Source organism: Bos taurus, chromosome 7, assembly GCF_002263795.3.
Source record: "Bos taurus isolate L1 Dominette 01449 registration number 42190680 breed Hereford chromosome 7, ARS-UCD2.0, whole genome shotgun sequence".
NCBI classification, from domain to species: domain Eukaryota; kingdom Metazoa; phylum Chordata; class Mammalia; order Artiodactyla; family Bovidae; genus Bos; species Bos taurus.
Genome location: NC_037334.1, coordinates 57,014,171 through 57,025,771, shown reverse-complemented (window position 1 = coordinate 57,025,771; position 11,601 = coordinate 57,014,171). Strand labels below are relative to the sequence as shown.

Sequence of the window (11,601 nt, the reverse complement as noted above, 5' to 3'; positions counted from 1 at the left end):
GGTTAAGGGTGGGTGGATTTTTTTTTTTTTTTAAGATGGACGAAATCACAATGTACTTGTATGGTGGCTGGAATGACCAGTAGAGAAAAAACTGACGATGCAAAAAAAGAGGGAGTGGATAAGGCTTGAGACATGTCCTTGAACAAGAAAGAGGACAAGGAATTTTAGGGATGTAGTAGAGCTGTGTAAGGGAGAAAAAGTTTTCCTTTACCCTTTTAGGGCCCCTGGCTGGATGTGAAAATTAAACTAACGATGACTATTAGGAGAAAAGCATTGTTGTTTAGTTGCTAAATCATGTCTGACTCTGCAACCTCATGGACTGCAGCCCTCCAGGCTCCTCTGTCCATGGAATTTCCTGGGCAAAAATACTGGAGTGGGTTGCCATTCCTTCTCCAGGGGATCTTCCCAACCCTGGGATTGAACCCATGTCTTCTGCATTGCAGGCAGATTCTTTACCGCTGAGCCACCAGAGAAGTCCTAGAGAAAAGGATACAGATTTATTAACTGTAAGTTTTATAAGTGACATAGGAGCCTTCATAATGAAATGAAGACATGAAGAAATGGTTAAACATAAGAGTTTTTATTCTAGCTTTGATAAAGAGTCAGCAGTTGTGGAGAAGTATAGGACAAAGGGTATGATGAGGTAAGTGTAGTAAACAGGGGGAAACTTGGCAAGCTGTGTTTGTTCAGATTCTTCTTGGTGACCCTTCATCCTGGAGATAACGATGCTTCTTCCCTCTGGGTATAGAGAAAAGATCTGCTTCAGGGGAGGAGGGTAGGGGAAGGCCAGAGAGATCTTCCTGCTTCTGCAGTTTGGGCAGACTCCTTCAGTTTAAAACACCCTCAGTATACTGAGGTGCCATATTTTGGGCTACTGTGTTCTGAACCTCATCAGCTGGTTGTTAAACACAGCTATTATTAAATGTTAAATTATATAAAATTACTACTAAACTATATTTTGAAAGGTAATAGATATTCAAAAAGCTTCCCTTCCTAATTCCATTACTACCTTTACCATGGTCTATATTCTTGCAGTTATGTCTGTAGTGTGTGCGTGATGGAAATGACACCACCCTGGTCGTTTGAAATTGACTGTGGTGGGAGTGCTTACACCACAGAAATTGCAGCCATTGGACATCAGGCCTTGTTTTGGTTTGATTTTTAATGTAGAGCTGTTTGTTAACCATCTGCAGCCCACGACTGGATGTGGTGGACAAGTGCAGAGATTGGCCCCAAAGTGTTAGCAGTTCGTCCACAAGAACAGGAGAGAAGGCAGGGCAAATGGACAGGTGGGTAGATATGACAGAGAGATGTTTCCTATTACTAAGTGAAAAAGGAAGCTACATAATCACTTGAGAATGAAGCTGGGGAGGGAGGTGTTGGAGGCTTGAAGAGAGAGGAGCCTGGGACACGAAGTGGATTAGAAAATTGCAGGGTTTTTGTTTATGGTCTAAGCGCCACTTAAAAGGCTCCTTGAGATTGGTTATAAATCTAAATAGAAGTCTGGGTGTACACTTTTCCTCCAGGTTCTCTCAGTAGTAAGGCAGTGAGTAAATGGAGAGATGGATTTATTCAAGGTTTTGCCAGATCAGAAGCAGAAGATATTAAGAAGAGGTGGCAAGAATACACAGAAGAACTGTACAAAAAAGATCTTCATGACCCAGATAATCACCATGGTGTGATCACTCACCTAGAACCAGACATCCTGGAATGTGAAGTCAGTGGGCCTTAGGAAGCATCACTACGAATAAAGCTAGTGGAGGTGATGGAATTCCAGTTGAGCTATTTCAAATCCTGAAAGATGATGCTGTGAAAGTGCAGCACTCAATATGCCAGCAAATTTGGAAAACCAGCAGTGGCCACAGGACTGGAAAAAGTCAGTTTTCATTCCAATCCCAAAGAAAGGCAATGCCAAAGAATGGTCAAACTACCGCACAATTGCACTCATCTCCAGGGACAGGGGAGACTGGTGGGCTGCCGTCTATGGGGTCGCACAGAGTCGGACACGACTGAAGTGACTTAGCAGCAGCACACGCTAGTAAAGTAATGCTCAAAACTCTCCAAGCCAAGCTTCAGCAATACATGAACCGTGAACTTCCAGATGTTCAAGCTGGTTTTAGAAAAGGCAGAGGAACCAGAGATCAAATTGCCAACATCTGCTGGATCATCGAAAAAGCAAGAGAATTCCAGAAAAACATCTATTTCTGCTTTATTGACTATGCCAAAGCCTTTGACTGTTTGGATCACAATAAACTGTGGAAAATTCTTAAAGAGATGGGAATACTAGACCACCTGATCTGCCTCCTGAGAAATCTGTAAGCAGGTCAGGAAGCAACAGTTAGAATTGTATATGGAACAACAGACTGGTTCCAAATAGGAAAAGGAGTCCATCAAGGCTGTATATTGTCACCCTGCTTATTTAACTTATATGCAGAGTACATCATGAGAAATGCTGGGCTGGAGGAAACCCAAGCTGGAATCAAAACTGCGGGGAGAAATATCAGTTACCTCAGATATGCAGATGACACCACCCTTATGGCAGAAAGTGAAGAAGAACTAAAGAGCCTCTTGATGAAAGTTAAAGTGGAGAGGGAAAAAGTTGGCTTAAAGCTCAACATGCAGAAAACTAAGATCATGGCATCTGGTCCCATCACTTCATGGCAAATAGATGGGGAAACAGTGGAAACAGTGGCTGACTTTATTTTTTTGGGCTCCAAAATCACTGCAGATGGTGATTGCAGCCATGAAATTAAAAGATGCTTACTCCTTGGAAGGAAAGTTATGACCAACCTAGACAGCATATTAAAAAGCAGAGACATTACATTGTCCACAAAGTTCCATCTAGTCAAGGCTATGGTTTTTCCAGTGGTCATGTATGAATGTGAGAGTTGGACTATAAGGAAAGCTGAGGGCAGAAAAATTGATGCTTTTGAATTGTGGTGTTGGAGAAGACTCTTGAGAGTCCCTTGGACTGCAAGGAGATCCAACCAGTCCATCCTAAAGGAGATCAGACCTGGGTTTTCATTGGAAGGACTGATGTTGAAGCTGAAACTCCAATACTTTGGCCACCTGATGTGAAGAGCTGACTCATTGGAAAAGACCCTGATGCTGGGAAAGATTGAGGGCAGGAGGAGAAGGTGACGATAGAGGATGAGATGGTTGGATGGCATCACTGACTCGATGGACATGGATTTGGGTGGACTCCAGGTGTTGGTGATGAACAGGGAGGCCTGGCGTGCTGTGGTTCATGGGGTCGGACAGGGAGGCCTGGCGTGCTGCGGTTCATGGGGTCACAAAGAGTAGGACATGACTGAACGACTGAACTGAACTTGCCAGATCAGTGTGACTCTGTGTGTCACGGGTAAGCGAGATTATGCAATTATAAAGTAAAAGTCACTACCTCAGAGACTTCTCTGATTCATCTTAGCTAAAATTATGTCACCTGTAACTTTGACCTATTATCTTGTTTCTTTTTCTATTTTGTTTGTTGTTGTTGTTCAGTCGCTGAGTTGTGTCAGACTCTGCCACCCCATGAACTGCATGCCATGCAGCATGCCAGGCTTTCCTGTCCATTACTATCTCCTGGAGTTTGCTCACACTCATGTCCATTGAGTCAGTGATGCCATCCAAGGATCTATTTTACTTACTGGGTGTTAAATCATCTGATTGACTCATCCCACATGACAGAAGGGACTGTGCTTTCCTTACTGCACTGTGCTTAGCACATAGTAGGTGATCAGGAATTCATATGTTAAATAAGGTATTGGATTAATGGATTCACTGGCTTGTTTTTGTAAAATCTGTACAGTCGAGTGAAGACCATTCCAAATTCTTTTTGTATCTCTTGTTTCCTCTTCCCATGGTCTTTAACCTTTCATGAGTGTAGGAATTTCTTGACGGAGTCACACGCAGATACAGGCAATTTCTATGTACTTGAGACGCAACCTGGAGCCTCAGAGGCAACTGCCCAGGTCCTGTGAGGAATGCAGTTGTTGGCCTCTGTCACACTGAACTGGGCAACACTGAGGAGGGTTATATTACAGTCCCTAAACTCGGAGGGAGGGTAGTTCATGTACTTATTACATCTTTTTAGTGCTGCCAGTAGCGGCTTAAGTAAGGCTCCAAGCGAAGTGATGACAAAAACCCCAGCTGCAAGGTTCAAGACTCACCAGCTGTGAGGTGGAAACTTGGGTCCGCAGAGGCACGCGTGGCGAGGCCGTGGGGGCGTGGCGAGGCCGTGGGGCGTGGCGAGGCCGTGGGGCGTGGCGTGGCGTGGGCGAGGTGTGATCAGACCGCGGAGGGGCGGAGCCGGAGTCAGGGCGGGGCGGGGCCGCTCCTGAGGCCTCCAGCCGACACCGCCCGGGGGCCCGGCACCTCCCTCGCCTGCCGCCCAGACTGGCGGAAGGGGACGGGGAAGGGAAAGGGGGCGTGCCAACTGTCTGTTTTTCCGAGTGGACAATAAAGTTTCGAAAGTTTGAAAAAGGAAGAGAAAAAAATCCCCAAGCCCCTTAGGCTTCCCGGGCGTGGACGCCTGCGGCCCGGCTCAGACGGAGCTCTAGCGATAGTGTGCTGGCGGAGGCGTGGTCGGCGCGCCGGGATGGGGGTCACCGTGGACGTGCACGAGGTGTTCAAGTACCCCTTCGAGCAGGTGGTCGCCAGCTTCCTCCGAAAGGTATTCTGCCCGCTTGGTCTCGGCTGGGGCTCGCGTTTTCCCGCGCTGCCCCTGTGGCCAGGCCGTCTGCGCTCTGGGCAGCGTCGTCCGAAGTTCCCCTCCTCCATTCGGCTCCCTGCTGCCCGCGCGGAGGTCCGCATCCAGCTGCGGGCTTTGCCTCTGGGATGTGCCGGGCGAGGGCGGGGGTGGATTTCCTCGAAGGCTGTGCCTCCAGGATGAGGGTAAGGCTCAGTGCTTGGCATCACGTTCACATCCTGCCGCAGCTGGAGGGAGAGACGCGGGGAGCCCAGGTTCTGGAGCCCCTTTGAGGTTGCACAGGGCTTGTCGATGTCTCCAGTAAATACATCGTTTACTGAGAAAAAGCTAGTGGGGGCCGTTGATGCCGCCATCCTAGTTTACCCAGCACTGTCGTTCTACCACTTCGCCCCTTTCTCTTTTATTAGCAGCTGTGGGACTTTGGGCGCCTCCATGCCTTAGTTTTGTAATCTGTAAAATGGGAAAAATAATAATACCAATTTAGGAGTTGTGAGGATTCAAGTGAAATACTTCCTACAGAGTGCTTATCACAGTGACTGATGCTTGCCTAGTAAGTCCTTTGAAAAGTTATGGTTATTCGCGCTACTGTAAACTGTCCACTCTAGTCTCAATAGTCAGTGGCCCTCTTTATCTCAAGAGCTTTTCTTGAAACTGTGGCTTGTAATGGTAGAATAGGAAATTCTTTGAAAAATCAAGCATCCAGATCTGGGATGTGGGACCCCTGGGTTCTAGTCTGGTTCTACTTTTAGTTAGTTCACTTGATGACGTTGGTCAAGGGTCATCTTCTCTCTCGAGGCTTCAGTTTCTTCATCTAAAGATGTGTTCTATTAAAAAAAGCACAGCCTAAGGGTTGAGAATTAGATTTTTATTGGGCAGACTTGCTGAGGACTTAAGCCTGGATATAGTCTCTCAGATGGCTCTGAGGGATTGGCTGGAAGAGGTTAGGGAGGAACCAGAATATATAAGTTCAAACAAAGAAAAAGATAGTTGACTGTCCAAAGATGACTGCTATCGAAAGAAAACCAGACATCTCAAGTTAATGGAATTAATGCTTTTCTGTGTATGGAATAATTCGAGAGTCTGGACTCAATTGAAATTCCTTTGATAGGCTCCTTAACTGTCTAGGGCCTTTATCCTGTTTTTCTCTGTCCTGAATCCCCTCAGGGAGCACCCTCAGGATTTTTATGTCACAACATTGTGCGTTTACTGAAATGGCAGGTGACATTCTTTGTCTACAGATGAGAGTGTTGTATCAGAAGACCTTTCAGCTTACACATCTTAAGGGAGATTTGCAAGAATTGTATTTTATCTTGGGCAGACGCCACTGGCAATACTCTCTGGAACCCTGGAGATGGGTTTTTAAATTTATTAAAAAAAAATTATTTGACTGCATCCAGTCGTAGTCAGAGAAGGCGATGGCACCCCACTCCAGTGTTCTTGGCTGGAGAATCCCAGGGGCGGTGGAGCCTGGTGGGCTGCCGTCTATGGGGTCGCACAGAGTTGGACACGACTGAAGCGACTTAGCAGCAGCAGTCATAGTTGTGGCCTGTGGGATCCTTTTCTTTTTAGTTGCGGCATGTGAGGTCTAGTCCCCTGACCAGGGATTGAACCCAGGGCCCCTGCATTGGGAGCCTAGAGTCTGAGCCATTGGACCACTAGGGGATGTATGTCTTTTTTAAAAGACATAAGACCTGACCTCCATTAGAGGAGCTGATACTGTTGGGGGTCCAGGTCACAGAGGAGTGAGTGGGACCCTGGTAATGATGGGGTTGCTATGGAGCCTTTTGGGGGCAGAATGCCAGCTTGTTGACATTGTTAATTGATCTCATATCTAAAATAGTACCTGGCACTTCCTAGGTACTCAGTATACATCTGATGAGTGATGAATGAATAAAGAAATATTTATTGATCTGATGTAGACTTTGCCTTAGACTAGGCTTCTGGGCCCTGAAGAGAAAAAGCTACCACCCCATTTTTTGTTAGGACTGGCACTTTGAAATGTGAGTTCTCCAATGGCACTGCTCCTTTGGAAAGCCTTTCTGGGTTGTCCCCGTCACAAGGTAATCTCTGCCTTGTCAGAGCTGGAGGGACACGTTGGGCCTCAGTGACCATCTTTGACAGTGTTGGATAGTTCTGCATGTGTCTTTTTCCTCATTAGACTCTAATAAGCTTCCTCGGGGTAGGAAGCTTATTAGTGGAAGGAAGCTTACTGCAGAAGCATGTAGCACAGGGCCAGACTCATTTAGAGAATACCTGGCATGAGTCAGGCTTCTGGGCTAAATGCTTTTCTTGCCTTCAGCAGGTGTTTAAAGACACTTTTCTTCTGGGTGGCAGGCTCTGTTCTGGGTATGGGGCACCATAGACAGACCCTCTTCTCAGGGAGCTGATGGTCTCTAGTGGGTGTGACTAACATGAATAAATGATTAAGAAGCGAACAGATAACTCCAGCTGATGATGTGTGTTTATACAGGGAAAGCACACAGGTGTTGTGAAGTTTGGAGAGTGCCGTTAGGGAAGGCTTCCTCGAGAAAGTGGTGTTTGTGAAGTTATGGCCGAGGCATGAGAGAAGTTTCCTAGTTTCCTAGGGGTAGGGGGAGAAAGTGCTTTCCTACATTACCCTGTTTGTTCCTCCCAGCAGCTTCTGGAAGTAGTTATGGTGGACTTCCATTCTATTGTCTGGAGAAGCCGAGGTTCAGAGAAGTTTAAGTAACTTTTCCAAGTTCTTATAGCTAGCAAGTGGGAGAACCAGGATTTCAACACATCTGAATCCAAGCCCATACCCCTAATCACTAGGCTGTGCTACCTTGCACATAGCAGGCACTCAGATAATCATTGAGGGAATACAGTGTTGAGACTCAGCTTTGCTGTGCTCTGTATCCAGTCTCAGTTTCTTTTTGCCTGCAATCTTCACTCAGGGTTTATTCATCCCTGTGGACCCCTTATGCCTGGTTTAAGGGTATAGCTTTGAAGATAAGAGGGGAGAAAATACATTGTTTCAATTATCTCTTTGTGGTTGTTGTTCAGTCAAATATGTCCGAGTCCTACTCTTTGTGACCCCATGGACTGCAGCATGCCAGGCTTCCATGTCCTTCACCATCTCCCACAGTTTGCTCAAACTCATGTCCATCAAGTCAGTGATGTCATCCAACCACCTCATCCTCTGTCATCCCCTTCTCCTGCTGCCCTCAATCTTTCCCAGCATCAGGGTCTCTTCCAGTGAGTCAGCTCTTCTAATCAGTTGGCCAAAGTATTGGAGCTTCAGCTTCAGCATCAGTGAATATTCAGGGTTGATTTCCTTTAGATTGACTGGTTTGATCTCCTTGCTGTCCAAGGGACTCTCAAGAGTCTTCTCCAGCACCACAGGTTGAAAGCATCAATTCTTTGGTCTGCCTTCTTTATGGTCTGACTCTCACATCCGTACATGACACTGGAAAAAACATAGCTTTGACCATATGCACTTTTATTGGCAAAGCGATGTCTCTGCTTTTTAACATGCTGTCTAGGTTTGTCATAGCTTTTCTTCCAAGGAGCAAGCATCTTTTAATTTCATGGCTGCAGTCATTGTTTGTAGTGATTTGGGAGCCCACGAAAATAAAATCTGTCACCGTTTGCATTTTTTTCCCCATCTGTTTGCCATTACGTGATGGGACCGGATGCCATGATCTTAGTTTTTAGAATGTTGAGTTTTAAACTGGCTTTTTTACTCTCCTCTTTTACTTTCAAGAGGCTCTTTAGTTTCTCATTACTTTCTGCCATTAGAATGGTATCATCTGCATATCTGAGGTTGTTGATATTCCTCCTGGCAATCTTGATTCCAGCTTGTGCTTCATCCAGCCTGGCATTTTGCATGATGTGCTCTGCATAGAAGTTAAACAAGCAGGGTGACAATATATAGCCTTGTTGTACTTCTTTCCCAATTTTGAACCAATCAGTTGTTCCATGTCTGGTTTTAACTGTTGCTTCTTGTGATTATCTCTTACTGTGTAACCGATCACCCTAAAATGTTTTAGAGGCCTAAACCAATGGTAAGCTTTTAATTCTCATGTTTCTGTGTTTCTGTGGATTGCCTGGGCTCAGGTGGGTGGTTTCTAGGTGCTTTGTGTTATAGCTGTGGTCACTTATCTAGCTGGGTTCAGTTAAGATCTGGAAGGATTCTTTTTTAAAATTAATTAATTAATTTGTTTATTTTTGACTGTGCTGGGTTTTCATTGCTGTGCCTAGACTTTCTTTAGTTGCATTGATGGGCTTCTCATTTTGGTGGCTTCTCTTGTTTCGGACCACAACTCAGAGTCTTAACCACTGGACCCCCAGGCAAGTCCTAGAAAGAATTCTTATAAAGTTAGCAAAGTGCCTGGCACATAGTAAATAAAGACTGAGGAGGATATTTGAAAGGTAAGGCCAGGGAAAGAGGAGGAGAACACGTGCAGAAAAGGTCTAGAGATGGGTCAGTGCACTTCTAGTCACAAAGCAGTCCTTCCAGAGATCCCTGGATGGGGCTAAGGGGCTATCTCTAGGAAGTCAGTAAATTCGTTTGCTGTGAGAATTTTCACCTTCATTTAAAGTCATGAGCTGGAAGTCAGTAGCCCTGGAGTCCATTCATTGTGCTTCCTTCAGTACGAGCAGTTTTGGGGTGGCCTTGGGAAAGAGTTTCCACCATTCTAGACTGTGCCCTTGTGCAAATTAGAAAGAGGCATCGTTGAGGTGGTTTATCCCATAAGCTCGCAGTAAATGGGACTAGTGGGAAGTCTGCGGGCTGTTAATGCAAGTTAGAAAGAAGTGCTCCTTCTTCTCTGTGGTTGTAGCCCTGCGCTCCCTGGCCTGCTTGGCTGGAAAACCTTGTGCAGTCGGCAACATGCACAACCGTGTGAGTCAGCCCTGCTGTCTTAAGTTCTTGCATGTGGAATGTTATGCTGTGTACCCCACCAATCTCCCAGTATTTTTGTGAGAAGCAAATGTCTAACAGTTGACAAAATTTTTTTTAAGCATAAGGTAGTAAGAATGATCCTTTTGGCAAAATACACTTTTCTTTTTCTTTTAGTCTTTATGTTTTTGTTTTTTTTTTTTTTGGATTCAAAGGAAAGTGCTTTGCAGAAGGGACAATCATCTGAGGATCTCTGGGAAGCATTTAATCTGATGTTGCACAATGGTATGTTTGAAGGCGCTACAGCAGTGAGGAAATTCTATTTTAAACGGAGTCTACTGATCTCTGGCTTTTGGTATGTTAGGGCTTGCCTTCCAAGTTATAATATCCTACTATTTTTAAAGCCTTAGGAATGTTTGCTCTTCTTACACCTGCCTGTTGGATACCACAGGCAATATATTAGCTACATGCTTTCAAAGTTAAGTGGCACCTTGAAAACAAACACCTCAATACTCTTTGTTCGTGGAGTGTAATGTGTCTCAATGAACTCTTCACGGAGGAATGCTGTGAAAACCAAAATGGTTTATTCATCAGATGCTAAACTGTACTTTCTGTGAACTACAGTGTCAGTGCTCTTGACAGTGTGTTTTGGTTTGTTTCTTTGTATGACTCTCAGCTTTGTACTTCTCATCATTTATAGCTGCTTCCTTTCTTTTACTTAAAACACCCAGAAACAGAGCCCACTACTGCATAGGTGGATATGGCAGCTGCTAGGCTGCCCCATCTTTGAAAGCTCGTGTGGGCTCTTTCATGGGCTTGCCTTGCATGGTGAACTGGATTCCTATATTTTTTAAAAGTTTCTTTCTAAAAGATGTCCTAAATTTTGTCTACCTGGAATTGAAAGTCATAAAGAAGGACTCAGAGAGCATTGATTGTGCCTGGATTTTTCTTGTTTATTCTCTAATGAAACCAGAGAAGTTATGGTTTTTCTCACCATCGAGTTGTTCAGGTTCGTTGTCTCTTTCTTTTTTGTTTAATTATTGGCCATGCCTTGTGGCATATGGGATCTTAATAGTTCCTGGACCAGGGATGGAACTTTCACCCCCCTGAATCCGAAGTGTGGAGTCTTAACCACTGAACCGCCAAGGAAGCCCTTCAGGTTGATTTTCTTGTTATCCTATAGGCAAAAAAGAGCCATTGTGAATAGAGTGTAAGCTTCCTGGGTGGAGGTTTTATCATCTGTTCTTGATTTATCTCAAATATCCAAAGAGATCATGAACATAGTAGACAGTCAGCAAATGCTTATTGAATGAATGAGTGAAATATTCTCTTCTGGGATTTAGCCTTGTGCAATTTCAGGCTGAAGTTGGTGTGGGATTCAGTAGCATGTCCGTCCTTTGGGTACTGTAACAAAATGGACAGAGTAAAATAATTTCTTTGCTTCAACACAGTGGCTTCAGGTTTTATTTATTCTAGCCAGGAGCCTGATGTTCTGAACAAAATGGTTTGAATGTTTACCCTTAAACTCACAAAGGAGATTTATGAATGGCTATTTCCATTTAGAGTAGAAAGTTGATTGGGTAATTAATAATGTTTCCATTTCTGATCCTGTCTTTTCTCCCTTGCAAATCTGGCACTTAAATGTGTGGAACATCTCTCTGTGCAGAGTTCCTGAAATATTTGAGATAGACCTGTATTTCCAAAATAAGTGATCTGACAAATGATAGGCCTGGGTTAACATGTGGTTATTTATCTTTTTGTTCACACTGTGATAGTCCTTCTTCACTTTTAACTTCCCCTCCTCAATTCTATTAGAAAATTAAGCACAACAGGAAGGAGAAGTTACAGAAAGGAAGAGCATGGGCTCTGACATCAGCTGGGGTCCGGGAGCTTTTAGCTGTGAGTTTGGGCAAGTCAGTTCACTTTTCTATGCCGCAGTTTCCTCATTTGCAAAATACTAATAATACTGTCTTCTGGAGTCATTGGGAAGAAGTAAGTTAGATAATGAACACAGTGCATACAATATTCATAG

General features: G+C 44.6%; 1 protein-coding gene across 5 annotated transcripts in view; it reads left to right on the top strand.

The window, feature by feature from the left end:
- Positions 1 to 4,510: 4,510 nt before the first annotated feature.
- PRELID2 (PRELI domain containing 2) overlaps positions 4,511 to 11,601 on the top strand; it is a 584,002-nt gene continuing 576,911 nt past the window's right edge. For all 5 annotated transcript variants that reach the window (XR_003035643.2, XR_003035644.2, XM_003586322.6 and 2 more), the window contains exon 1: positions 4,511 to 4,672. Coding sequence is in view for 3 of the 5 variants with exons in the window: in XM_003586322.6 (XP_003586370.3) it covers positions 4,598 to 4,672 (75 nt within the window). In the remaining 2 variants the exon portion in view is untranslated. The remainder of the gene's footprint in view (positions 4,673 to 11,601) is intronic.